Source organism: Eleutherodactylus coqui, chromosome 13 (genome assembly GCF_035609145.1).
Source record: "Eleutherodactylus coqui strain aEleCoq1 chromosome 13, aEleCoq1.hap1, whole genome shotgun sequence".
NCBI lineage: Eukaryota > Metazoa > Chordata > Amphibia > Anura > Eleutherodactylidae > Eleutherodactylus > Eleutherodactylus coqui.
The window spans coordinates 41,947,779-41,975,731 of record NC_089849.1 but is presented as its reverse complement, the minus strand read 5'-3'; the positions used below and the strand labels follow the sequence as shown (position 1 = coordinate 41,975,731).

The 27,953-nt window shown below is 46.8% G+C and overlaps 1 protein-coding gene across 1 annotated transcript; it reads left to right on the top strand.

Annotated features, from left to right (window-relative positions):
• The first annotated feature begins 3,972 nt into the window (after positions 1-3,972).
• STARD3 (StAR related lipid transfer domain containing 3) lies at positions 3,973-27,953 on the top strand. The gene is made up of 14 exons (XM_066587899.1): positions 3,973-4,130; positions 6,424-6,682; positions 9,690-9,767; positions 13,329-13,406; positions 14,248-14,301; positions 16,598-16,715; positions 17,572-17,664; positions 19,232-19,386; positions 20,345-20,407; positions 20,500-20,595; positions 21,097-21,176; positions 21,255-21,359; positions 22,173-22,266; positions 24,045-27,953. The coding sequence occupies exons 2-14, from the start codon at positions 6,476-6,478 to the stop codon at positions 24,150-24,152; spliced, it is 1,329 nt and encodes a 442-aa protein (XP_066443996.1). The 5' UTR covers positions 3,973-4,130; positions 6,424-6,475; the 3' UTR covers positions 24,153-27,953.

Here is a 27,953-nt window from a genome sequence, read left to right as displayed (position 1 = left end):
GACGGCCAAAATGTGACCTACAGGTGCTGGACCTTGTGGCCAAAGGAGAACACAGAGGAACAGCTGCCATAGCAACCCATCAGGGCCAGCTCTGCAACCAATCACATTGCCTCTTTTATATACTAACCTATAGTGGAAGGATGAAAGATGGAAGCTGATTGGTTGCTAGACCTCATTGCATTAGAATACATAGAGATTGGTCACATTTATTCTATACAGCTTTACTCCAGTATCGATGAGAGCCGACAGGTGAGACTATCTGGTTTCTGTATTATTGAATGGTCATAGAATAATAAATAAAATTCATAGTCCAGTGTATTCATTATTAGAGATAAGCGAGCATACTCGGTAAGGCGATATACTCGAGAGAGCATCGCCTTTTTCGAGTACCTGCTGGCTCGTCTCTGAAGATTCGGGGGGCCGCGGGTGGCGCGGGGCAGCAAGGGGGAGAGTGAGAGAGATTCCTCTCTCTCCCTCCCGATCCCCTCTGCAACCCCCCGCTCACCCCCGCGGCCCCCCGAATCTTCAGGGACGAGCCAGCAGGTACTTGAAAAAGGCAATGCTCTCTCGAGTATATCGCCTTACCGAGTATGCTCACTCATCTCTATTCATTATCCATGTGTACTTACAAACACACCTTCCGTTATTGCTTGCTGGACAGCTACAATGTGTATAACTACAAAAGTACTTGGACCCCCCATGAGCACAATATATTGTATCTTATTATGTCATGTGTCCTAAACCACGCTACATAAGATGCCGATCCTTGGAGGTGTCAGCCATAGTTTGTAATAGGAACTGCAGGCTGTTGGATATATGGGATATAACGCAGCACACAAGCCATCCATCATGAAGCGCACACATCGGCCCGTCTATAGTGGTGCAAGGAGCGTCGTCATTGGACAGTTGAGTAATGGAAGAACGTTCTACCGAGTGGCGAATCACTCTACTTCATCTTCAAATCAGATGGACGCACCAGGATGTGGAGGACGCCTGGGAACACCTTTCATCTTAGTGTATTGTGCCAACAGGTAAGTACAGCGGAGGATCCATTACGGTCTTGAAATGTGTTATATGACATGGTCTCAGTCCGTTGGTTGTAGTGACAAGAACCATGAACATGGAGGTGTACCCTGACATTCTAGACAATAATGTGCTGCAGACAATGTGGCAATACTCTGGGAATGGTCGGCCATACTTCCAACAAGACAACGCGCCATGTCAGAAATCCAACGCTGTTACATTGGTTTGAGGACATGGATGTCCCACGATTGGACCGGCTGCACAGAGTCCGACCTGAACATCTTTTAGAGTAACGGGAACATCAGGTCAGGAAATATGAACAGCGGCCATCTTTGAGATAACACCAGATGTTTGCAGGATGAATGGAAGGAAATACCAATTGAAATGTATCATATGTTAGTAGAAAGTACGCCACAGAGATTATCCGATGTCATCATGGCCAGAGGAGCCCCACGAAGTATTACCATGGAAATAAATACTTTTGCTTCTTGCGCAAATGCCCAGTTAGGCCGGGTTCACATCTGCGCTGGAACATCCGATCGTACAGTAAAGAATGCAACGCCCAATGTGCAAAAACGCATACGTTTATGTAAATCCAGCCTAAGGCTTTCTTCTAAGCTGCTGTGCAAATGGCGCAATATTCTTTATGCTACCTGGCATATTAGCTAGTGATAAGGGTCACTATAAGGGCTCCTTCACACCGGCGGGAAATTCGCGTGATTTTCTCGCAATGCAAGAGTTAGTGAAAGTGCATGATTACGAAACCGATGATTTTCAATGGTTTCATTCTCATTTGTGAGGTTTTCACTGATGCGATGCTGCGTGGAAAAAAATTGCAGCATGTCCTCTCTTTTTGCAATATTGCCCATTGTTTTCAATCGGGCTGACAGCGGGAGTGGCAATACCTATTGAAAGCAATGGGAGAACATCGCGATCTCCTGCCGCAGCTGTAACAGCTGCGGCGGTGATGAAGGGAACCCCCGCAGGCATGTGGGGCTGTTTCAATGTGAAAATGCCTCGCATCCAGGGGTTTTCAGAAGGATTGCGAGGGCGATATCGGGCTGTGAATCCTGCCCAATGCCGCTCTCGCCAGTGTGGAGGAGCCGTAGGCCGGTGTCACACAAGCGTATTCCAGCTGCATTTACGTGTCCGATGACTTAAGTACCTTTTACATGGGCAGATAATCTGCTTGTGCTACAAGTGCTGACCGACATTTAACGAGCGTCTTTTGCGCGGCAGGCTATTTGTACTATGCAGACGAACAATCCTTACTACGATTTGTCAGCGTGGGGATGTCATTGGTCAACTGGACATCTCCCTGTTTACATGGAGAGATCGACAGGCGACCAGCAGGTATAAGCAGCTAATTGTTTCCGCTTTTTCACAGCCCGATAATCAGCCAAAAAAACATTTGGGCAAGAGTTCTTGCCAGATTATCAGGATGTGGAAAAAGCCCCAAGGGCTCGTTCACATGGGCGTCAGAATCGTGCAAATGTTCACAGCGCAAAACTATTGCGGCAAAATCGCCCAAAAATCTCATGAATGGACAACTTTCCGCAATTAAGTCCTGAGTCCTAAAATTGCCAAGCAGATGCCGTCCTGTACAGAACGCAGACGCCGATGGGTCACAGTATGAATACAGCAGCCGCCGCCGGACTGGAGATACAGAGGGAGTGAGCTAAGTGCTTGATGGTGTCGGGCTGCTGCCACTAAGGGGGACACTATTATTATTGGAGCCAATATAGGTGCATTAATACTACTGGAGACACTAAGGGGGTCACTATTACTACTGGAGCCGATATAGGGATACTATTACTACTGGGTTCATTATGGGCGTCACTATTACTACTGGGGCCACTATGGGCACACTATTCCTACTGGGACCACTATAGGAGTCACTATTATTACTGGGGCCACTATTACTATTACTAATGGGACCACTATAGGAGTCACTATTATTACTGGGGCCACTATGGGGGTCATTATTACTACTGGGACCACTATGGGCACACTATTACCATTAAGCCCACTATAGAGATCACTATTACTACTGGGGCCACTATGGGCACACTATTACTACTAAGCCCACTATAGGGATCACTATTACTACTGAGGTAACAATGGGGGTCAATATTATTACTGGGGCCACTATGGGCACACTATTACTACTAAGCCCACTATAGGGGTCACTATTACTACTGGGGCCACTATGGAGACACTGGCGTAACTATAGAGGATGCGGTTGCACCCGGGCCCAGGAGCCTTAGGGGGCCCATAAGACCTCTCCTCACCATATAGGGAGCCCAGTACTATGAATAAACCATTATAGTTTGGGGCCCTGCTACAGATCCTGCATTGGGGCCCAGGAGCTTCAAGCTACGCCTCTGTCTGGAGGTCACTATTATTGGGAACACTATCACTCCTGGAGCCTGTAAGTGCAGAACAATATTGGGGCCACTTACTCGGGGTGCTATTAATTTTGGGGTTACAATTACTTGCTGTGATAAGCCACACCCCCTGACCACGCCGCTTTCACGTGGCGATTATTTTTCTGAACTCCCGCTGCCAATCAGTGTGAATCAGCCAACCCAAACAACCAATCAGTGTGAATCAGCCAACCCAAACAACCAATCAGTGTGAATCAGCCAACCCAAACAACCAATCAGTGTGAATCAGCCAACCCAAACAACCAATCAGTGTGAATCAGTCAACCCAAACAACCAATCAGTGTGAATCAGCCAACCCAAACAACCAATCAGGTTGTGAATCGAGCAGACGTCTTGTGGAATATAGATATATGCCGGTCGCACACACCGCACTGAAGAAGAAGCAGCCCTCCACATCGTATCACCGTTAAGCCACGCCCTTCGGAAGGAGGAGTCGCTGCCTAGCTACTAAGCCACACCCATATAGAATTGCCAAGCCCACTAGGAGGAGCCTCCACACTGGTCATGTGACATCCCTGCAGTTTCCGCCTGCCGCTACTTCCGGGTTGTTGTCCGACCGGCGGAAGGTAGGAAGCACCGGAGCGGCAGCGCGTCTGTGCGGACGAGACCATTGGACGCAGAACGGGAGGGGGGTTCTCTGCTAACGATATATCGGCTGAGGTAAAGCAGACCCGCGTGTTCATGTGTGGGGTGTTTGTTGCTGTTATGTGTACGATGGGGGTTCAGTATCGCGATATGAAGCGGTCACGACTAGATGTGTGGAGTCAGCAGAGGTCGCGGTAATCTTCCAATTGCCCTAGAAATGTATCAGTAATTGTTAGTGTCAAGACCTCTGCTTGCTGTCAGTAATTGGTTTCAGTGGTTAGTATCAGTCCTAGGTCATGTGATCACACAGGTGCCCCCTCCCCCCCAGGTATGTTCACGTGTGGCGTGAGCGCTGCGTATTTTCCACCACGGTTTTGTGACCTGGATGACCTCTCCTCTGTACGGTAAGAGCGTGCGCACCCCCCACCCCCAAAAAACCCCAAAGATAATCATCCCTTATAAACAGGCGGCCGCTGATCTCCGGAGGACGGCCTGTTTACTCTGGTGGCGGGCGGAAGGGAGAGACTTTGGCGCACTCCGCCTCCGCTCGGTGACTATTATCGCTGCTGCGGGGCGCCCTGGAGTAATAACCTTTGGGACGGCGGTTCTGTGGAGACCTTTGACTCTCCGTTCCCGTCCGCAGTTTAGCGTACGTCATCATGGAGGAGGGGGGCGCCAAACCTCACAAATAGAACAGACTCGAAAGTAGAGCCGTCTGGGAGCGCTGTACCGCGGTTAGAGCGGCGCTGAAACCGCAGTGTTAATCATGGAACGAAGCGCCAGTGTGAGGGGCCGCAGAGGGGCACCCCCTATACCACCTCCTGCCCGCTCAGACGGAACGGGGGTTGTACAGAAAGTCATTAGAACGAAACGGAATGATCGTTACGGAGAACGCGGGCAAATGACGAGCGGGAATCGTGCGGTCCGCCATCGCCGTTCAGTCTCAGCCGGCATGAAGATCAGCGGCGGCTCGTTCACATGTTGTTGAAATGTGATACCCTGAAGATCACCCTAAACCGGCCGTGGTCGGCGTCGCGGGCGCCGATGGGCCGGGGTCGGCGTCGCGGGCGCCGATGGGCCGGGGGTGGCGTCGCCGGCTTGTTCTGTCGGGTAAACGAGAATGGCAAGATCCTCGCCCTGGGTGAGAGGGCCAGTATTCACAGATGGGTGATCAGTGGGGATCTGAGCCCCGGGTCCCCCACCAATCACAAGAATGGGGGTCTTGTGTCCCCTATCATGAATGGAGGGGTGGTTGAGCATTCATCCCCAGGGGACGGCCGGATACCGATGAGCGCAGCGTTGGGCTGTAGTTCCATGAAGTTGAATGTAGTTTTGAGGTGCTGCTTGGCTGCTGCTTCATTCATACAGGATCGGGGATAACTTGCTGATTGGGGGTCGCACCGCTGAGACCCCCGCCGATCACAACAATGGAGGGACCCTTGTTTCGATCCGCCTGTCACTGTGGGGGTCGTGTCTTCCCCCTGCACTGACATGACTATGAATGGAGCGCTGGCTGAGCGTGTGCGGTCCTGTTCAGTTCAATGGGGCTGACCGAAATAACTCTGATCGCGGCTGTTAACCCTTTAAATGCCGCCATAAATGCTCCAATTGAAGTTTGGAGGTCCCATATGCCCCTCTCCCCCACACACACAGACCATGAGATCGCGGGGTGCTGTTCAGTTGCCATGGCAGCCAGGGACCTTCTCAATGCCCCCAGGACTGCCATTGCAGATTGCCTATGAAGCGATGCCATTGGCTGCCAGGTAGTGGTATGATGTAATGCTATGTTATAACATCATACTGCGGGAGCGACCGAACCAATGCAAGTTCTTGTCCCCTAAAAATAACATAATAATAACTTTAGAAATCGGTTCAAAAAAGTTTTATTAATTATTAAAAAAAAAAAAAGTTAGTTTAGTAATTTCACGCGCCCCTTTAGATATTTGGTATCGCTGTGTCCGTAAAAACCAGCTCTATCAAAGTAATGCATTATTTACCCCACACGGGGAACATGGTCAAAAAAATATACACATCAGAATTGCGCTATTTTTGCCCCCCCCCCCCCTTCTCCAAGAAAAAAATGGCCCCATTGAAAGCGCTGAGCGATTATCGCAGATTTCTTCTCTGAGTGAAAAATCGCAAATGCGTAAGAAACCATTGAAAATCATTGGTGCCATAATCCTCGCTGGGAGAAATGTCGCTGGTGGGTAACAACTCTTTAGGAACAAGTTGGGTGCAGGGTTTACAAGTGTGCCTATAACTTGTATTTTGGCGCTCGGTTGCCCGCTGGGCGTCCGCTCTACCGCATCCGCTCGCCTAATAACCTACATACAGAATTACCAGCTCTTCTCTCTTCCGCTTCCCGCAGATGGACCGCTGACCGCCATTGCTGATGCTGACCGCCCCCGTTACGTGCCAAGATGACTAAACTCCCAGAAGACTTGCAGTCGGAGCTGGAGAGGAGTCTGCCAGCCATCGCCTCCTTCAACTCTTCTCTGAGCCTCTCGCCGCAGTTCTACCTCCCCCCGGAGCAGCGCAGGGCCATCTCGGACGTGCGCCGGACCTTCTGCCTGTTCGTCACGTTTGACCTGCTCTTCATATCTCTGCTGTGGATCATTGAGCTCAATGTGAGTGCGGGGGACATAATGGCTGCTCTGAGTGAAGGGACCTTCATACTCCGTCACATGGAGACCTAGCGTTAGTCGCTCAGAAAAGTCGTTGCGGTGTTGGAATGAGTCGTGCGTCTGCTCTTACACTGCGATGGCTGCTCATTAGTTCCTATAACCAATCTCCATGCAAATGTGTTCACAAGTCATCCAAATACGATCGACTGCGACTTTACGCCAGATGACTTTGGATCAGCCAGTGACTATTTTTTGGTAAACCGGAACAGTTAGTGGCTTATCAGTCATCGCCCTGTCGGTGGCCGTGTTTGCATTGAACAACTATTGTTTGACTTCCCTTTTTCGAGAGATCATCCGCCTGATAGTCGTTCCATATAAAGATATAGTAGAACCGAGTTGGTTATGGGAATCACATCACATGATATGTATCAATTTTTATTTTATTTTTTTTTACATGGGACTGCAGGCCAAGTTATTGCAGGCTTCTCATGATACAATAACGGTGACAAACTCGACTCTGCTATACTTTTAAGTAGTTCCCTGGTTCTGTTTACCCGATGACTACTTGTTGGATAAACATGTCACCGCGCAGTTAATAGATAGGAGAGTGAGCTTATTCCTGCCTGAAGCGCTGCTACATGTATATCGGCCGTCATTGTGCCAGCAGTAATGACAGTCTGGTAATCGCCAGCGTTCAGCCCCTCCGGGTGTTGATGTTTCGTAGGGAGATAAGCGGCCGCCAGAACCTACTAGCACAGCTGATCTAATAGAAACTACAAAGGATCGGAGACGTTAAAGGGGTTTTCCTGGATTAGGGTTGACTTTGCACAAGACACCTATTGTCTTAGTCGCCCGAATGTTAGCGACCGTTTCGTGAAAACGCGGCCACCAACTGGGTGACAGGTGAGACTTTGTTCATTGGTTCCTTCATTTCACCTAAAAATAGTCGCTGGTTGACTAATTATTGTCTGGTTTAAATAAGTAATCACTGGCTTTCAACAACGAGCCAACAGCTTTGGAGGGAGGTGTGCGCTTGTTTCACGTGCGCCTCCACCGACCGCTGATCAGCTCCCGCCTTTTTTTGAACAAGTTGACCTCCCACTTGGTCCCCCATTGATCAGCTTTTGGCGGTTCCTGGTATTGCAGCTCGATACCATTCATTTGAAAATTGCAACAAAGGCCATGTGACCATTGAACGTGATGCCACAGGCAGAGAAATAGGACACGACACATGCCCACGCGCCTTGGCATCATCAAACCTCTGATCGATAAGGGTGCCAGGAGACAACCACCAGTGATCCATCACTGGATTATTAAAAAAAACATGGCTGCTTTCTTGTAGAAATGGTGCCACCCCTGTCTTCAGGTAATGTCTAGTATTGCAGCTCAGCTCCATTGAAGTAACACAACCTGTGAACAGATATGGCCCTGTTATTGGAAGGCTGCCATGTTTTCTTAACTCCTTTAATTTGGCGCGTCATGAGACCCCTCCTACAGCTGACGGTCGCCTCCACTGAGACGGTCTCAGAAATTTCTACAAAAACTTTACAAATGACGATTCTAGTATTTTTCGCTGTCTGATGCCTCTTAATGTAGGAGCCCTACCCCAGCATCAATAAATACAGCAGTCAGTGATCCTGCCCTTAGGAGCTTGCAATCTATACAGTCCATCCAGGTTATTGCTTTATATGTGTCGGTGACAGATGAGCTTCCCTCTCTTCTGCTTCTGGCCTTTCTCTGACAAGGTCGTTCATCAGTATGAAATGTAGAAGTCAGGATTTAGAGTGCGGCGGGCGCAGCGTCCAGCCATCTATCACCCATTAGTACGGCAGATAACACGGTTAGTATTGACGCTGCCTCCAGACAGGACTCACGGCGGTAATAGTCGTGGCACATGCAGAACGTTTCCGCTCAAACCTCATCAGAAAATGTTCTGTTCGCTCCTGACTATAAGAGTGTTCTGCTGGGATCTGTTGTACTACATTGATTTCCAGCAGCAATAATCCACAGGTGGGGTTGATTGACTGACTTGGCTGGCTGTGGATTGGCATGTACCCGTTGGCAGGTTTCCTCTAAGAGTGTGTCTACACGGGACAACAGTCATCCAAATATTCGCGTGATATTGTGAATGTAAGCGAGAGCGTTTGTGTAAACGCCAATCGGTTGGCAAGCGAAAACTTGTTTACTGCTCAATACTTTCAGCTGACCTTAAAATAGTCGTTGGTTGGTTAATAGTCGTCTGCCGTAAACAGGTAAACTTTGCAGGGAGGTGTGCGCTTGTTTGGCGTGCTCCTCCCACCGAACGCTGATTGGGTCACGACTTTAACAATTTGCCCTCTAACTTAATGCTTATCGGTTTCTAAAAACATAAATACTTGCAAGTGATCCTCCACTGTACCGTCTCCGGGGGTCTTCAAAAGAACACTCCCTGCTGTAGCCCTTTGGCGCAGCGGCGACTTACAGCGGCGAGTATTCACGCCAAGGCCACTCGCATGTATTTGTGCATCCAGGGGTTGTCTGAAGTTGCAGGTGGTAACACTGGTATAACGGAGAAGCTTGTAGATTGTCTCATTGACGTTTGATCTTCACATTGCACCAGTGGTAACATTATGGCGAGCTTGGAGGAAATCGCTCTCTAATCCATGAGTAACGGCCCGTTTACACGTAGCGATTATCGCTCAAAATACGTACAAACAAATTGGAGCCACAGTGGTTGCATATAAATGCAAAGCCATCACCCGCTATTTATCCACTTGTCATTATCGCTGACTTCTCGTTACGTGTAAATGCTCCCCAGATAGACGGTGAAGCCCGCGATCCAGCGATAAGTCTTTCAGTGTAAACCCTCTACATGAGTGCTGGCGACCTTAGCGGTGACTTCAGCATTTGTGCAGTTGTTTGAACAACTGTCGGCCCGTGTAAACGGGCCATGAGGCGTGTAGCAGACGTTTGTGGAGGTATTCAATATGGACATATAACTAACGAGTCTTTTCTCTTTTCTTTGGCCTAGACAAATAATGGAATTGAGAAGAACTTGGAAAAGGAGATTGTGGAATACCAGTTCAGTACTTCGTTTTTTGACATATTTGTAAGTGATGGCGCCGTCCTCCAGACTGGACGTTCTATTGCTAATATGGCAGATACAAGCAGATTACACTGTATGTTGTATGTGTGATTCGTTCCATAGAAACCTATGCGTTAACTATTATATCAACTGTAGTTGGACATCTGAGCAAGAAGCAAAAGTAGTATTTAATTACATGTTGTAATGTAGTGGGGCTCCTTTGACCCCAATAACATCGGATACTCTCCGTGGTGTACTTTCTATGAACGTCTGATATACTTCAGCTGGTATTTCCCTCCATTCACCCTGCAAACATCTGGCAAGTTCTCTTACTAAAGATCTCTTGGTCCAACTGCAGTGGTTCAGGAAGCGTCCTCATTGGACAGTTGAGCAATGGAAGAACATTCTATGAAGTGACGAATCGCACTACTCCATCTTCACATCAAATGGACGTACCTGGGTGCGGAGGACGCCTGGGAAGTGCCTTAAACCTGAGTGTGCTGTGCCAACAGATAAGCATGGCGAAGGTCCTGTTATGGTCTTGGGATGTTTTCTGTGGCATGGTCTTGGTCCATTGGTTGTAGTGACAAGAACCACGAAGACGGAGGCGTACCCCAAATAATGTGCCGCTGACAATGGGGCAATACTCTGGGAATGGTAGTGTAGTGAATGAGCAAATAACCTCTTTATTCCCCCATGATGCACGCAGCGACGTTTCGACCCTTATGGGTCTTTCTCAAGCCATACAAAGATGTATAACCTGTCATACGTATTTAACACAGATCGTACTCCTGATCACATACAGCCCACCACCTGGTGAAACCAATAATACATTATCCTCAGGTACATTCAGGGTCCCTGCATGGTAAACCAATCCATCTGGCCTCCACCGGGAATGGTCAGCAATACTTCCAACAAGACAAAGCGCCTTGTCACAAACCCAATGCTTTTATGTTGGTTTGAGGACATGGATGTTCCACGATTGGACTGCACAAAGTTCCGACCTGAACCCTACTGAACTTCTTTAAGGGGAACATCTCCAGGCATTTGCAGGATGAATAGAAGGAAAGTTTATTAGAAGTTAGTAGAAAGTACGCCACGGAGAGTATCTAATGTCATTCGGGCCAAAGGAGCCCCACTAAGTATTACCATATGGAAATAAATACTAATAAATGATTCAGGGGTCCAGTTACTGTTGGTTGGATAGTGTATTTGCGTATCGTTTTAGTTACCGGTCTGCATATCCATCGTGTCTGCACTGTCCCCCGGCAAAGTCTGGTTCAGAAGGGTTTCTAGATTGTTACTGGGTGATCCTTCATCACCTGGAAACCAACAGCAAATATAGGGGCTAATGAGTAATTGATAACTGGTGTCACGTGTGACCATTGCTAGAGACACTAAAAAGACTGGTTGCTAGGTATTTTTTTACCCTAGCAACTAGACTGTCAGCTCAAAGCAGTTGGCTTGGTGCTGCTAGTGAATGAGTAGCCTGCCAGCATTGTGAAGTTAAACAGTATAAAAAGTACATTTAGTCCGGCGACACACCAACGTATTCCGGTTGTGCTTGTGTCTGTAGTACGGAGCATGTCCCAGCCTGACCTGAACTCTGAGAGTCGTAGGAATCTGGTCAGTAGATCTGTGATCGGACCGGGAGACGCATCCATATTAGACATGTAAAGGCAACCGGAGCTCTCTTGCTGGCCGGGGCAGGACATGAGATTCTCTTTTTGGCTTTTTTTTTTTTTTTTTTGACTCCTTGTGCTCTGCACTGCCCAATGAGGACCTGCCTTAAAGGGATGTTCCTATCCTGGCCAACATGGGAGTACTGCTGATCACGGGGTCAAAGTCTGAGATGACAATACCCATTGAAACCTAACAGAGTGCAGATGTTTTCCTTTTGAGTCAAAATCTGCATTCTAGTTCCATTTTGTACAGCCAATAAAATTTCGAATTGCTGAGTTTAACCCCTTAGTGACGACCAATGTGGCTTTTCTTTTTTTTACTGACCTCACTAATGGACATCACCGAACAGTGTGATTGCAAAGTAACCATAGTTTGGCACGACAGCCGGAAGCCTTACAAAGGTCACCAATGTCTGACATGTAACTTTGCCTCCTACAGAGTTTAATAGGCTGCTGTCAGAGGTTTAGTAGAATGCACTTCATAGTTTGAATGCTACACTGCATTTGACCTATCACAAGTTCAAGTCCCAAGTTAGTCAAAAGTTCAATAGTTTTTTTTTTTTTGTTTTCTTTTTTTGTTTCTTAGTTTAAGACTTTAAAAAAAAGTTTTAATAAAAAAATAGGCTTTTTTTTCTCCACAAAAACTCCTTTTAAATGGATAAAATGCCAAAGAAAAATCTAAAAGTGCAAGAGGTATCACCATTTTAATAACAACCCAAAAAATCGAAATATTTCCTAATTTATCGCACTTGGTGAGCGCTGTAAAAATGACACCTAGTTGATGGCTCACCGCCCTGCAAGCGTGGTCTGAGCTTCACCTACAATGTCTCGTGTCAGTAGGGTTTTTACCCCTTACATGTAGACGTCTGTGGGTTGCCTTTGTTTGCTGGAAGCCCATTGCAATATTCACACTGTACTGATTTATTGTGCATGGTTATCAAATATCAACATGGGTAACCTGCTGCGCTGGAAGACGTGCGTCCGAGTTTTGAGGTCTCATACGTTTTTTTTCTTAAAATTGCTTACCCCAAAAAGCTGCAAGCATTATCCCTTCTCAACATAATCTACCTCTTGACTTTTTCACAATGTTGACGCCATGATGGCACGGCCGCTGCAAACTCTTCTTTAGGGGTCTGTTTTACAACTGGAAAATCACTGATGCCAGAACGGCATAACTGGAAAACGGGCGACCAGAGTGTGTCCTCCATCGTTGGAAAAAATTGCTGGGTTAGTTGAGTAGGGAGCATGAGGAACTGCTTTAAAGAAGGAACCCCTGAATAAGGGCCATCCAAGGAGCAAGAGTCCTGATGCAAGACCACATGTTCTGCCTCTTCTGGACATTTTCTTGTAATGTGTCTTATGGTGCACACAGATCCTACAGAAATGCCGATTTTGCAGACTATCTCTTCCGCAGTCAATCGGCAATCCTCCGTCACCACTTGCTGCACTCCTGCAATCCTCCTGTTGGTCCGGCCGGTAAGTGGCCGAGGCTCCTTTTTGATTAGTTCTCGCACTACATTCACCCTTCTATGAACTGTTAATCATTTCCCCCGTCCATCACACCTTCACTGCATGTCCTTCAACTGGCAGTGAGTGTTGTCGGGCGACCTTCCTCACAAGTGAAGAAAACTGAATATTACACACTTTTCTTGCAACATGAAATCAGCATTTTACGTATTGAAAACCCTTCTACCTCCCACCGCTGTCACGTGGGATCTGGGCACTGGACGATGCCGCCATCTGACATCCCCAAGAATGCCCGTGTCTTCTAAAATGTTTCATAGCGGCTCCTGTTCCCAAGAAAAAGACTGTATAACTTGAATGCACCTTGTATGTATCATCTCTAGTCACTGTATCCCCTCCTATTGACCTGCTTATTTTACTTCTTGTTCCCTTTTATCAGCTGCTGGCGGTATTCCGCTTCTCTGTTCTGCTGCTGGGCTATGCTATCCTCCGACTTCGACACTGGTGGGCTATAGCTGTAAGTATGGCCTTACTTAGTAACTCGCTAACGCAGAAGCCATCTGAAATGACATAGTCGGCATCTGTGAATCCTATATGAAGGAAATTTCAGTCCTACATAGGGTCTGGAACCGAGGGTCTGGAAATCCCTGCACCCTGACTCTCACGTTCCGCGCTTAGCTTCGTCCCGGGTAGTCTGCATCTGGGAGTCTGAAAGGGCCTGCAGCAGTCATTGCCTACCTGTTGGATATGTAGACTGTAGTAGTCAAAGTCCTGAGACCCCCACCAATCACCAGAACAGGGTGCTCAGATCTCCTCCCCCCCCCTTCCCAACACAAGACTGCTCCTCCATTCAAACCTAGCTGCAGTTCTGCGTCTGGGAATGGAGATGCAGTGGATAGGTGATGATTGCTGTTGGCAGGAATCCCCCACTAAATCCCCCCACAGTTCCTCTTCCTATTGGGTTAGTATTTTAGTTTATTCTAGACATCGGGTTGCATCCACTACTACTGATTACTATAGATGGAAGTGTAGCGGGTAACTGAATTTCTCTCAAAGTCAAGTTTAGCATCTAAACTGAGGGCTTGTAATAAGGTCCTTTTTATGTTCTGCAACTATTTAGTCACTTGGGGCATTAGTCGTTTTGGAGGGGTGTACCACTCGGAATCAGAGTATCACATCGACAGCAGGTAATACTCTATAGCAGGATACTATGTAATTCTAGAGCTCTCCATTACGATATGATTGAACTGACCTAGTTAAGTCCTTGCACCCACATGATGCTGCCTCTCTGTAGTCTCCCAGCAAGTTCGATTAAAGTTTAGGTGAGAAACTAATAATTCGTTTTCCTCCTTTACCAGATCACAACCCTGGTGACCAGCGCGTTTCTCATTGTTAAAGTCATTATGTCACAGGTGAGTACATCTCGGAGCCAGGGGCTATAGAACACCTTCTATAGGCAGTGATCGACTGCAACAGTCACATATCATGGTCAGTCGTAACCAGGAAGGACATGGTGGTTGTGAAGCAGTTGTGAGAAAACCTGTTTCAGTTAGGCTGGGTTCCCACAGGACGGAATCCTGATGTAAATCTCGCGGTTTTGCCACAGCGAAAAACCGAGCCTTCCACCGCGAAAGCGCTGCTTCAAAACCCACGGTACTTAGCCGCAGGTTTTGGAACGGCATGGCCACATGCTTTTCCGTTGCGGCCAGCTCTCCCATAAAGAGTAGCGTGGCCACAACGGAGGGGGGAAAAAAAAACGTCATGCACCGGCTTTGCGTGACGGACTGGCCATCCCGTGTGGACTAGATTTTTGACGGCTGGCTAATCCTGGGATTAGCTGCCGCAGGCGGATTTGCCGCAGTGAAATTCCGCACGGAATTTCCGAGGCAAATCAGCCCTGTGTGAACCCAGCCTTACCGTCGGGCCGGCTTCACACGAGAATGAGCGCCACCATTTTTGCAGAACGAACGTTGCTTTTTTGCACATGCGCATTGGCGTATTTTACTGTACTTGTTGCACAAGGCATTTGCTCGTGCCAAAAAAAAGTTATGCTCCCAGCCATTGAAATGGCTAATTGGTCTAAACTTAAGATGTGTTCTTTTTCCTGCGCAGTGAGTGTTTCACGCATCTCCTAGCGTATTTCGTGTGTGTTTGGGCATCCCCATTGACTTCTAAGGAGACTTTTAATACGCATGAAAATGAAGCATGCAGCGTTTGTTTTTGGTTTTTTTTTTTTGTTTTTTGTTGCGTGATCGATATGCACATGAAATATCCGCTTTAGTGTTCTGTTCACTGTGTACTGCGCATGCACAAATATACTCGTGTGAAGCCGGCCTCAGAATGATTGGGTTTGGTGATGAGCCTTTTGTGAATTGTAAGCAACATGCATTTTGGTGATATATCAGACACTTCTCAATGCATGGTGTTCATTATCTCGCTCTCATCCTGTATTAAGGCCCATTAAGATGGGACAAATGTTGGGCAAACAATGCCCGGCACTCGTTCCCGCAGGTACCTACTCATGCGCTTTTGCACAGGAGCGGGTATCGTTGCTTCACAGCGGGGTGGCTGCAGGAGACTTCTCTTCTCACTCTCCTCTGCCCCTCTCCATTCACTTAACATAGCGGCCTTTCACTACTGAACGGCTGCTATTTACAATCATTGCTCATTGTTTTAGAATTGTAAGCTGCATAAAATCCTGAACGATGAGTGTTCAGTACTGAACGGCCGCTGTGTTAAGTCAATGGAGAGGGGTGGGGGGAGAGCGAGGAGTGAAATCTCCTGCAGCCGCCCCGCTGTGAAGTAACGATACCTGCTCCTGTGCAAAAGCACGTGAGTGGGTACTTGTGGGGACGACTGTTGGGCATCGTTTGCCTGACATTTGTCCCGTCTAAATGGGCCTTTATAGTCCAAATTGGCTGCTTATCATTAGAAGTCTCAGCCTGGATCTAATGCCCTGAAACAACCGCATTGTGGATTCCCATGATGCTGTCGGTTCAAGTCATTTGATCCAAGATCAGGCCAGCATTTACAATTACTAAGGCAATTGCTAAAGGCAAGAAATGGCCTAATGGTTATACCCTCCCAAACACAGAACAATACAAATGTATACTTTATTAACATATATGCGCTCAAAGAAAGACTAAGGCACTTTAAGATAAAGGAATAGGTAGCTAAAAAAGATCCTGATTAGGTCCATAAAGGAACGAAGTGTATATTAGCTGGGCAAGCTGTAAGGGCAGCGATCTTTAGCCACTAAAGCCCCATTTACACACAAAGATGATTGCTCCAAAGAAAAGGGAGAATGACTGTTTGAGTGATCATTTTGCATAAACAACAAATGGGCACTAATGCCCATCAGTAGCTTATTAGCTTCATTTGCAGACAGCCAACTCTGGGATGCACAGGGTGTCAATTGATAGAGGTGCTATAGAAAGCAGCCAAGATATAAGCTTCCAATGAACTGCTATGCTGATTGTGCCTTAATCACGATTGTGACAAAAGATGGAAATGTCAGAGAACTTTGTATATTCACATAGCATGTGAACAGCTATGCTCTGCTGTGCTGCTATGTTATCCCGCGAACGTCTATGCTGATTGCGCAACCACATTCTTCATAAGTGAAACTGGCCTATCTCATGATCAGTACAAGACAATGATTTTACTAAGTTTTTTTATATAATTTTTCATTTTTTTCTTATTTCTCAGCTCCTTTCCAAAGGGGCATTTGGGTATCTTCTGCCCATCATGTCTTTTGTCCTGGCGTGGCTGGAAACGTGGTTCCTGGACTTCAAGGTTTTGACACAAGAAGCAGAAGAAGAACGATGTAAGTGGCTGCTATGATAAAGAGGTTAATTAAACAGATGATTAGTACTGCTCATAATTAAAGGGGTTGTTCTGTGGACTTTCTGCACAGACATTCCGCCAGCAGCTTTAATCCCAGGATTAGCCAGCAAAGTGGATAAGAATGGCAAAAATCTTGTCCACACACTGCGGCCAATCCGTGCGGAATTCAAAGACGCGACATGTAAACTTTTCCCGTTTCTGCGTACTCTCTCCTCTCTATTGGGATAGATGGCCACAGCCGGATGCAGGCGGTGAAGCCACTCCTAAATCCGCAGTGAAAGGGCGCGGGTTTTGAAGCTGCATTTCTCCCATGGAAATCTCGCGGTATTTCCGTGCGGTCATACTGCGAGATTTCAGTCAAGTGTGTTCACAGTAAGGCTGGGTTCAATCACATTTTGCCCTACTGGCTATCATGGTATCAAACTTTTTTCATTTAAAGAAAACAAACACCACATCCAGCGCTGCGTCTCTGCAGTCCTCCCAGTATTCGTTTTGGAACGCACACCATGTGACCACTGCAGCCAGTCAGAGGCTGTAACTTCACCGTTTCAAACTTCTGGCATCATGGAGCCCAGGAAGTGGGTGCTGATGCCAGGAGAATGGGCGGTGATGCTGCGGCCTCTGATTGGCTGCAATTGTCACGTGGTGTCCATGCTATAACAAGTCAATAGGGCCGCAGGGATGCAGCGTTGGATTGCCAGGGTGTGAAATAGATAAGCATTGCTGAGTTTGTTTTAACATGTGCTCCTGTTATTAAATGTAATCTAGTCACCAGACAACCCTTTTAGTCGTGTTCACCCTTCCTTCTGAGTATTATCTGGGTTTCTTCATTACAGGGTATCTGGCGACACGGGCTGCTGCTCTTCGTCCTCCGCTCCTGGGAGCTCCTTCTGAAGGACAGTTTTACTCCCCACCAGAGTCTTTTGCAGGTCAGTGTCATGCGTTCGATCTGCTTCTTGCATGATATAAGATGATCTAGGTCTTCATCTCAGGCTTGGACCCACAGGGGAACAGGTGAATCCCTTGGAGAGCCTTGATCCAGTAGTGGGGGCCCCAGGCCCTACTCACGAGCAGTATATGGTATAATACACCAGCTGCACTACAGTACATAAAGATAGACCGCATATAGCCCTGTATGTCCATCTAATAAACTTGGTAGTTCATTGATTCCTATAAACGTACAGCCAGGAGATGACATCTGTGCGCATTTGGGAGACCAGGCGCGGTTTTTGATCACCTAGTGGCCGTTGCATGTGTTGTCTCACGGGACAAGATATTCTATAAATGCCAGCTCTGAAACACATAGGGGTGAGCAGGACTTTACAATATCCACTCACCACATCCTTCATATACTTCACTGAAGACAGGGTCGTACATAAATGCAGCTACCTTTCGATTGAAGTGCATGGAATCTGAGAACAGGATTGCGGTAGCTGCGCACTGGGCCCACCAGAATGAATTTTACTAGTGAGCCCTAGGTACCCCAGTCTAAATCTACTTCCCATCCTTGCCATTAGCTGCATCTATGAGCTCTAGGTACCCCAGTCCGACTCTACTTCATATCCTTGCCATTAGCTGCATCTTACTGGTGAGCCCTAGGTACCCCAGTGCGACTCTACTTCCCATCCTTTCCATTAGCTGCATCTTACTGGTGAGCCCTAGGTACCCCAGTGCGACTCTACTTCATATCCTTGCAATTAGCTGCATCTTACTAGTGAGCCCTAGGTACCCCAGTCTAAATCTACTTCCCATCCTTGCCATCAGCTGCACCTATGAGCCCTAGGTACCCCAGTCCGTCTCTACTTCCCATCCTTGCCATCAGCTGCATCTTCCTGGTGAGCCCTAGGTACCCCAGTCCGTCTCTACTTCCCATCCTTGCCATCAGCTGCATCTTCCTGGTGAGCCCTAGGTACCCCAGTCCGTCTCTACTTCCCATCCTTGCCATCAGCTGCATCTTACTGGTGAGCCCTAGGTACCCCAGTCTAAATCTACTTCCCATCCTTGCCATCAGCTGCATCTAACAACGTCCTCTTTACTTTCCTAATTCCTCGTTTAGTTGGAACGATTATTGTTCAGAAAAAATGTTCAAACAAGCGAAATTAAACGCTAATTAAGTTTAAATGCGGCTAAACGACTTGACGAACGAGATGCATGATGTTCCCGTTCGTCGTTCAGCTGGCATGAAAGCCAGCACCGTCTCGTTCACTTCTCGTGCAGTTTAAACGCTGATCATTCAGTATTTCACGTAGGAAGGTGAAACGCTGAACAAGAAGTGTGTGAGAACTACACGATTGTCACCGAGAATCGTGCCGCCTAAACAGGCTGCCCGAGCGCAGACCAGCTGGTGATGACGTCATCAGCTCATTCGCTGAGGCAAGGGAGTATCATGAGCTTCTCAGCCCGGGTAAGAGGGCTATTAATCTATATTAATTGGGCACCTTCCCTGAGGATCGATCAGTGACAATTGGATAACATTTGTCTCTTCCGTCACCGCAGGGTCAGACAATGAGTTTGATGACGATGATGAAGCTGTGGGTCGAAAGGCTGTTACTCCCCAAGAACGAGAGTATGTAAAGAAAGGAAAAGAGGCGATGGAGATTGTAGAGCAGATATTGGCGCAGGAAATCAACTGGATGTTTGAAAAGAGCAACGTGAGTATCCCAGCAGTTCTGTCACCTTTGTTCACCTTTTCCAATGTTTGGCATTGCTACTTGAACCCTTTCCAATCCACTATCTGACATCTTCAGACATTCTGATTGAAGGCTGTGCAGCTCTGATGTCGGAAGACGTCCGGCAGGGTATTCTGACTGTATATTACCGGCCACTCTGTTGTCGGGGGGCCTCTCCAGCATGTCCCATACTGCAGTACTTTCTCTAGCCAGCAGATGGCGTCATTATGTAATGGCATAAAGAGAAACCTCCGCCCTAGGAAACCCTGAATCCAAAATTGGATTTTAAAGGGTTAAATGTAGTCTAGCAGGTCGGATACTTGAGTTACAGACAGACAGAGACCCTGAGGAGGAGATAGAAGTGGTTCATAACTGCTTGTTTCTTCTCTTCTGAAGTCTACGTAGGACTTGGTGAGTGCTATGTAGAGAATAGACGCAGGGGCAATGCCTCTATTGGATTGGTATGCCAAAGCAGGTGGGTCTTGACTCCAGATCAGCTCTGCCAGTGACTAATGTCACGGCAAGAGGCTGTTTTTGTGATGAATTTCCCTGCAGCGCCACCACAGGGTCGAAGAAACCTTACACAATTTTATGTAAATGTGTAAGGATGCTTTTACATGGGCCAACTATCTGCTAAAAATTGCTCAAACAAGGGATTTTAATGACAGTTGTCCCATATAAATGATGGGGTACTCAGCAAACAACGCTTGCTAGTCGCTAGGTTCCAGCTCTCTGAAATGAAGCGACTTCTTGCTCAGTATAAATGGACAAGTCACTCCTCTATGAACGACGAACTGTTCACAGGCGGGCGGCTGGAAGAGATCTCTGGGGCGCTGCTCCTCCACAGCGGACCTCTCTCAATCATAATTACCTAATGCTGTGTTTCTTAGGTTTAGAAATTTAATTTCCAATCCATTTAACCCATTCATCTCTGTTTTAGGATGTTGGGGATGTTGTGTACACACTAGACATACCTTTCCATGGAAAGACTTTCATCTTAAAGGTAGGTTTGGAGGAACCATTCTGTCCCCTTCTTAGCATTGATTCGCCGTATGATGTGGCGTGAGTGTGACCGTGCTCCGGCTTTGTTCTTAGGCTCTAATACAGTGTCCTGCAGAGGTTGTGTACCAGGAGGTCATCCTGCAACCTGAGAAGATGGTCCTCTGGAACCGGACAGTGACTGCTTGTCAGGTCAGTATTTACTATTTGTAGTGCCAGTCTTGTAATGGGGGCTCTGGGGAAAATATGGTTGGAGTAACTTCACAAAAACTTTTTTTACATGTTGGCACCATATGTCAAACCTTTTGATCAGTGTCGGTCCAGGTGCTGAGCCCCCTGCTGATCGCTGAATTGAAAAGGGCTGCCGCGCTCGCCTAAGCACTTCGGCTGTCTTACTTGCCTGTCGGCTTTCCTCAAACAACAAATCCATAGATGTCTGAAAAGCTTACGCATCAGTCTTAAAGCGCCAAGAGGAGCTGAGAGGCAGCAATGACAGCCGAAGAAGCACAGCACTCGGATGAGCACTGCAGCCCATTCATTTGAGCAATCAACAGGGGGTCTCAGCATCCAGACCAACACTGATCAAAACTTTTGACATGTCAAAAGTTGTTTGTTTTCTGTCTTTTTTTTTTTTTACGTAATCTTTCCAGTTAGTCTTGAAGTACACTGAACCTTCTATATTTCGTTTGTCAGATCTTGCAGCGGGTGGATGATAACACCCTTGTAACGTACGACGTTTCTGCAGGAGCGGCCGGTGGAGTCGTGTCGCCCAGGTTGGTGTCTGTCTGCTAGTTGCTTGCCCTGTAGTTTCCATTGTAGATCATCTTTACTAATCCCCTATTATATCTTAGAGATTTTGTTAATGTACGACGAATTGACAGAAGAAAAGATCGCTATCTGTCCGCTGGTATTGCAGGAACGCACCATGCCAGGCCTCCTTTAACAAAATATGTCAGGTGAGAGTCCGCTATATGGTCACTGTACAATAGAGGTGAGCCAAATGAATGATCTAAAGCTGTAATCTCCCATCTTGACAATCAACGCCCAACATGCTCTCACTATAGCGGGCCGAAAGATGTTGTTTTTTGCAATAGCTAGAGAGAAATTGACTGAAGATCCCTAATAATCTTTGTGACGCCAACACATTACGCATCAGATGATTACAAACAGTATTGAGCAATAGGGGTGAGGGTCCTGCTTACAATCCATGAAGAAATGGGGGTGACACGAGGCAGCGGTGCTTGTTCTCTACAATAGTCCAGCCATCTTTTATATGAATGGCGTAGTATACATACTGGCTGGTACAGATACTGTGGGATGAGATGGTTGGGCCCTGAGGGAGATTGTAGAAGAGGGGGTTGAAGTAAAGGCGTAAAAACCATTGCATTACCATCTATGAGCTCTGTATTGTAGATTTCAGATCTTTTCATATATATGACCACTAGGGGGTGTTGCAAAACCTGCTAAAAAAGACCTGGCGGTTGGGAGAGCAAGACAAGTACAGTTCTTTACAGCATCTATTGCTTTGTAGCAAGAGATTATATATCTGTGGAAGAGTAATGTACATCCACAGCCAGACCCTGTATATCATCTCGGGTCCACCATAGCAAGTTATGGCATAGTCCTAGCGTATGACACAACATACTGATTTATGGGGGTTCAACTCCTGGACCCGCCACTGATGACTTCGATAGTTCCAGGTAGAGAGCTGATGATATGTAATATGGATGTACATGTAGATTAATGTATCTTGCATCTTTTTCTTACAGAGGAGAGAATGGACCAGGAGGCTTTGTGGTGCTAAAAAGCTTCCGGAACCCGTCTGTGTGCACTTTTATATGGGTCCTGAACACTGATTTAAAGGTATAGTATTAAAAAAAACAAAGCTGTCCTATTGATCTGTCACTTGGCGCATTGCTCGTTCTGTATATTGTGAGATGCAGAAACTGGGGGACTAAAGGAGATGTCTCACTAAGGTCTGTGTCACATGGGTGTCTTTGTGTAGCGTATTCTGCACGCAAAACTTGCCCGCACAATATGCAGTATATGGAACACTTTGATTTCAATGAGCTCGGGCACAAGCACATATTTTGCACACATTGTGTTTTCCCCCAAAAATGCCCAGCATGCTCTATTTTCCGGTGCAGTTGTACAGTAAAATGGCGCATATTGAACAAATTACACTAATTGCCCTTTGCAGTCAATAGGGGCGCACTTGTGTGCTTTTTTTTTTTTTGCGCGAGGTAAAATACAGTAAAACACACAGGCTGCTCAAAACACAGAGCACATCACACAAATGTAAAAGGGGAGCTTTACACCAACTCTGCCAAAAAATTGCTCATATGAGCAATTATGACCCATAATTGTCCCATGTAAGCACAGGATCCAACGGGGTATTGAGAGAAATCGCTCATTAGTATCTAGTCTCTTATTTCAGCTAACTTAAACTAAGCAACCAGTGAGCAACTTCTTGCTTGGTCTAAACAGGCAGTCGTTCTTCGTTGAGCGACTGCCTGTTCACAGTGAAGGGAGACGGGTGGTTTGATGAGATCTCTGGCACACTTCGCTTCTGTTCACTCCATGTGAAAGCAGAGGAACAGTAAGTCTGGAGATGACTGTTGGGCACTTGTGCCGTCCGATAGTTGTCCTGTGTAAGGAGACCCATAGGCTGCTGTATATACCTAGAGAATATGGAACCACAATGCAGTACTTGTATTTTGGGACTCATTTTGGTAAATCTTTCTTTTCGATGTGCCAGTGGTGTTCTTAACAGACCCGATATGCTCAGTTAAGCTTGTCAGCACTGCAAATTGTAGGAATGACTGCGTTTTATTTAAGTTTTCCATGCTGTGAATTGTTGCTTCTTTCAGCCCCTGATGATGATGGCTGCCATTTCTGCTTCTGGTCTGTGATTATTAGGCTCCATAAAATCTCTGCATGGAAATGAGGGTGTACTGGAGCTTCCCAAAGCAGCAGGATGCATGAGCTGTGCCTGCAGTACCAAGCTTGGCCACTGCTGTATGGTCAGCGCTTTCTGCTTCCTGTGCTGACTGCAGTGACAGCAGTCCCCGGAATCTGCTGATAAGCAGGAATCCTGAACGGTGGATCTCCATCTATTGATGATCGAGAGGTTATCAATATAAAAAATAAGACTGTTCCGGAGTTCTCCTTTGAGTTGTTCCTTTTGTTGCCTGTTGATTGGCTTTCAGAGTTTCATTAAAGGGTTTGTCAAAGACTTTTACTATTCATGACCTATCCCCAAAATAGGTCATCAGTGAAGATCTGCTCAGAATCCCTGCTGATCCCCCGAGTGGGGTGCTGGAAGCAGATAGTGCTGTCTGTATTGCAGTGGCCCAGTTTGGTACTACAGGCACAGCTCCCATTGAATTCATTGGGATCTGTGTCGGTAGTACCAAATGGGGCAACTGTAATGTTGATTACTCTATCAATGCCCACAGCAGGCCATGGAATCAACCGCCTGTCATGAGTCCCAAGCAGCAGGTCCCCCACTGATCAACTATTGATGACCTTTCCTGAGAATAAGTCATCAATAGGAAAAGTCTTAGAAAACCCCTTTCATAGGCAACATACACAATTTCGGTCTACTTGTATGATTATAACCTTGATTTGTTTTTCACCAGGGCCGGCTACCGCGCTACCTCATCCACCAGAGCCTGGCGGCCACCATGTTTGAATTCTGCAGCTTCCTTCGGAAGAGAGTCAGTGAAGTTTACAGCGGATCTTCATAATTCTTGTTGTCTTGATTCCAGGCACCTAACATACTGCTTACTCTGACGCTAAAGCTTGAAGCTTTTGTTTTCGTACTATTCCCCTTACCCCCTTTTATTGTCTCCTTTTGCAACGTCCGTGGGCAAAGACTGTCCCACACAACAGATCTACTGACAAGTCTTGCCAATGCATTTCATGATGATTATAGACGATGACCTTCAATGAGTGAAAGTGTCAATGGCTGGCATCTACAAAGTTGATTGTGGCATCGGCCATGTTCATGGCGCTTGGAGCCGAGCGGAAGAATCTGAGCCATTAAGAAAGTTTCTTTTTTTTTTTAATGTAATGACTGACAGGGCTTCCTGTTGGGGAGCAGTGAAGGCGACCCCATGCTGGGCATGTAGGGTTGATAGCTCCCAAATCTAGTGACTTTAATGAATTCCAGTTTACAAGTGGCTGCATTTGTGCTTCATTTCTCTTGTGTAGCTGTGAGGAGTAGAGAGGCTGATGGTTACAAGTAAGTAGCGGGACGCACTAAACCGGACAGGACTCGCATGTGCACTAAATAACTTTTATTCTTCGGACGCCTTCTGTTGCAGGGGTCGACAAGACGTAACACATATTATGTTTTCTTTCACAACGTATTAATCATTCACCTATTCACCAACCAGTGCCTCGCTTATGTTACATGGTGGTACCTCATACCTCATGCAGCTTCTGTCCGGACTGAGAGTTGTAGATCAATGACTGCTGCTGGTCATAGACATGAGATTTTTGTCAGAGACCCCCCCCCCCCCCCCTCCCCCCTGACCACCACCACCCACCTTGATGGAGGAAACTGGATTTCAAGTTGCCAATGGTATCTGGCGACCCCTTATCTCTGCCATAGACATGAAGTGCCCATTTGGTAGACGTTGGCAGCCATGTTTATGGTAGCCTTTTTGGTAGACCCCTGTCGGCTCAATAGTTTTCTCATGTCTTTGGCCAGCTTAAAGACCCTGTTTTGTTGCTTGCAGGGCCTGAGGGGCGGAACATGACAAGGATTGTCACTTCTCATGTTCTTTTGTATTCCTGTATTTTTTGCACCACCAACTTAAAGGGGTTATCTAGAGAAAACAAATCAATGACCAGAGGGGAAGAAATGGTTAAAAGTAACAAACTCTGGGTGCTTTCACATCTCCACTAGGGATTCCGCTTTCCTGCTCTGGGGAGTAGGAAAAGGGAAATCCTTGCGGCTGAGGGTGGAACCAAACGGCGCCAGGCGGACCCCGTTGTCTATAATCCATTTCGGTCCTTTTTTTTTTTTTCTTGGTCCGAAAAAAAAAAAATTGCACATACACTAGTCCGATCCTCTGCCAGTCCAGTGCCGCCCTTCCCATCACTGGGCTCCGTTTACTTGGCTGCAGCAGTGATGTGTGTGTAAATGGAACATCGCCATCGCAGCTAAAATAAACTGAGCCCAGCGATTTAGGACGGAAGCGCTGGGCTGGCGAGTTATCGAAGTGGTGAGGATACCTTGGTTCATCTTATTGAAACTTTCCGCCAATCTTTATGTAACTTTGAAACCGGTATAATGGGGTTTTGTATGGATCAGAACACCCGTTGACATGCCTAATTACGGCATATGAAGGTCAGAGGGGAATCCCACGCTTGGAACACTTGTCTGACCGTGAACCACTCTGCAAGTCGGTCTCCCTTTTAAGTGGATTTTTAAGTCACCCTTGTATTACCGGACTGCTCCTCATCTGAATGGCCGTTCTGTAATTCTGCATGGGAATTACCTGGCTGGCCGAAGCTTTACCCTGGAAGGATAGGTGTTTTACCAGGAGCAGGACCATAGGCGGTCGACTGTCCTGGGTGCCCCTTTGTGGAAGGGGTTGTGTGTGATGCACTGACCATAGCACAGCATATCCGTGTCCAGAGCATTCCTCCTAAAGAGGACTTGACGACTTACCTGACATGTCTGTCCTAGTAAATACTCGCATTCCCGATTAACGTCTTTTCTTAGTTTTAGGCAGTGCCTCCTGGAATTGTGGAAATAGACTGAAAACTGGGCTTCACCATTGCACTTGTCCTTATGGAGTCCGCTACAGTCTAACCATCGTTCAAAAAACCCCGGATCATTTACACTGGTTGTCGTTACAATGCAAACATAGCCAACGATTAATGATAACTTGTTCGCTTGTCGCTCATTGTATGCAAGCATAAAATTATCACTGGCTCGTTCGCTAATCGTTCAGATTTAACACCGATCGTCCAGTCGTTTTTATTCACTGGTACAGAGAATGTGAATGATTTGCAAACAAACGATTTACCTGCCTCTATAAACAGGCGGCACGAGCGAACACTGTCATTGTTCGCTTGTGTGAAGGATAAGTTGTCCGTTTTTATCTATGCTTTGCCAGGAGGAGTAACTGTAGGACAGCACTGTGCAGAGCTCTAAGAACTGGTGCTTTTGGAGTAGTTCACGGAGAATACAAGTATTTACTAAGGATAATTTTACATGGACCAATAGTCACTTTAGTAATCGCCCAAACAAGCGATTTATGGGCGACTGTCCCGTGCAAATAAGCGATCAGCAGGTTAAGTAAGCGAGATTCGTTCACTCGTCGGAGTTGCTTGGTTTTCAGCTCACCTTGAAGGCAAGCGGCTATCAGACTGTATAAACAGGCAGTCGGTCATCTACGACGAGTGCCTGTTTATTCTGAATGAAGGCGGCTGATGGAAGAGATCTCTGGCGCTCCGTCTCCATGCAGTGAGAGATTAGCTCCTGTGTGAAAGCACCAGATTGATGATCGCTGGGACAACTGTCAGGGGCTTAAGGGCTTGACAGTTGTCCCGTGTGAAAGCACCCTAGTCAAATGTCAGGAAAGCAAAAAGATCCTCTTAAGTCCCCTTTCAGATGAGCGATTTATGCGCCCATGTCATGGAGGAGTGCCCCTGCCTGACTGCGTGTCTACTGACCTGAACTTGGAGCATCATGGATCACCGTGAGTTTGGGTCAGTAGACCCGTAGTTGGGCAGGGACATTCATTCATAATATAGCTGCAAAACATGTGCCTACAATGCGCTCGTCTGGCCTGAGCCTGTAGTTAAAGGGGGTGTACCAGAATCACAAGTTATCCCCTATACAAAGGACCGGGGATAACTTTCTTATTGGTAGGGGTCTCGCCAATCCAAAAAAAGCGGGTCTAGTATTGTCCTCTGCCTGTCACTGCAGTGATGTCAGAGTGAATGGAGCATAGATGGTGCTCCGTTAATTTCAGTAGGACTGATGGAAATACCTGAGCGCTTGTCGACAGGGTATCTCGGCAGACCCCTTGAAAATGAATGGGACCGACAACATGCTTGTGCGACCAGCGCTCCATCGAATCTCCTCCTCGCTGTGGGGGTGGGGTGCAGTGAGCCCACAGTAAGAAAGAAGGGGGATACGGACCACCATTCTCAGGATTGGTGGGGATCTTGGCGGTCGGTCCTTCACCCATTGGCAAATTATCTCCTTTCTGTCGTAGAGGATAGCTTGTGATTCTGGTACAACACCCACAATTAATATTTTGTGTACTAGCAAGTATGTGAAAGAAGTCTTATGCAATGATTAGCCCTTCTGTGGTGTATGTTCCATATTTACTGTACTAATCAATGTTTTTCTTATTTGGACTGATTTTTGCAAAAATGCATATTTGGAATGTTTTTGTTTCATTTTCTAATGACTGATTTTTTTTTTTCAATGAAAGTGAAAAAAAATTGTTAAAAACCTTTAAATGAGTTTGGTATTTTGTTTTGTTGGGGAGGAGAAGTAAATACATGAAGGCTGATCATAA

Excerpts from the sequence above, each read along its gene's own strand:
- STARD3 (XM_066587899.1), top strand. The coding sequence starts at position 6,476 with ATGACTAAACTCCCAGAAGACTTGCAGTCGGAGCTGGAGAGGAGTCTG. Across the intron at positions 13,407-14,247 it reads GACACTGGTGGGCTATAGCT|ATCACAACCCTGGTGACCAG; the intron begins GTAAGTATGGCC and ends CTCCTTTACCAG. Across the intron at positions 20,596-21,096 it reads GGACAGTGACTGCTTGTCAG|ATCTTGCAGCGGGTGGATGA; the intron begins GTCAGTATTTAC and ends TTCGTTTGTCAG.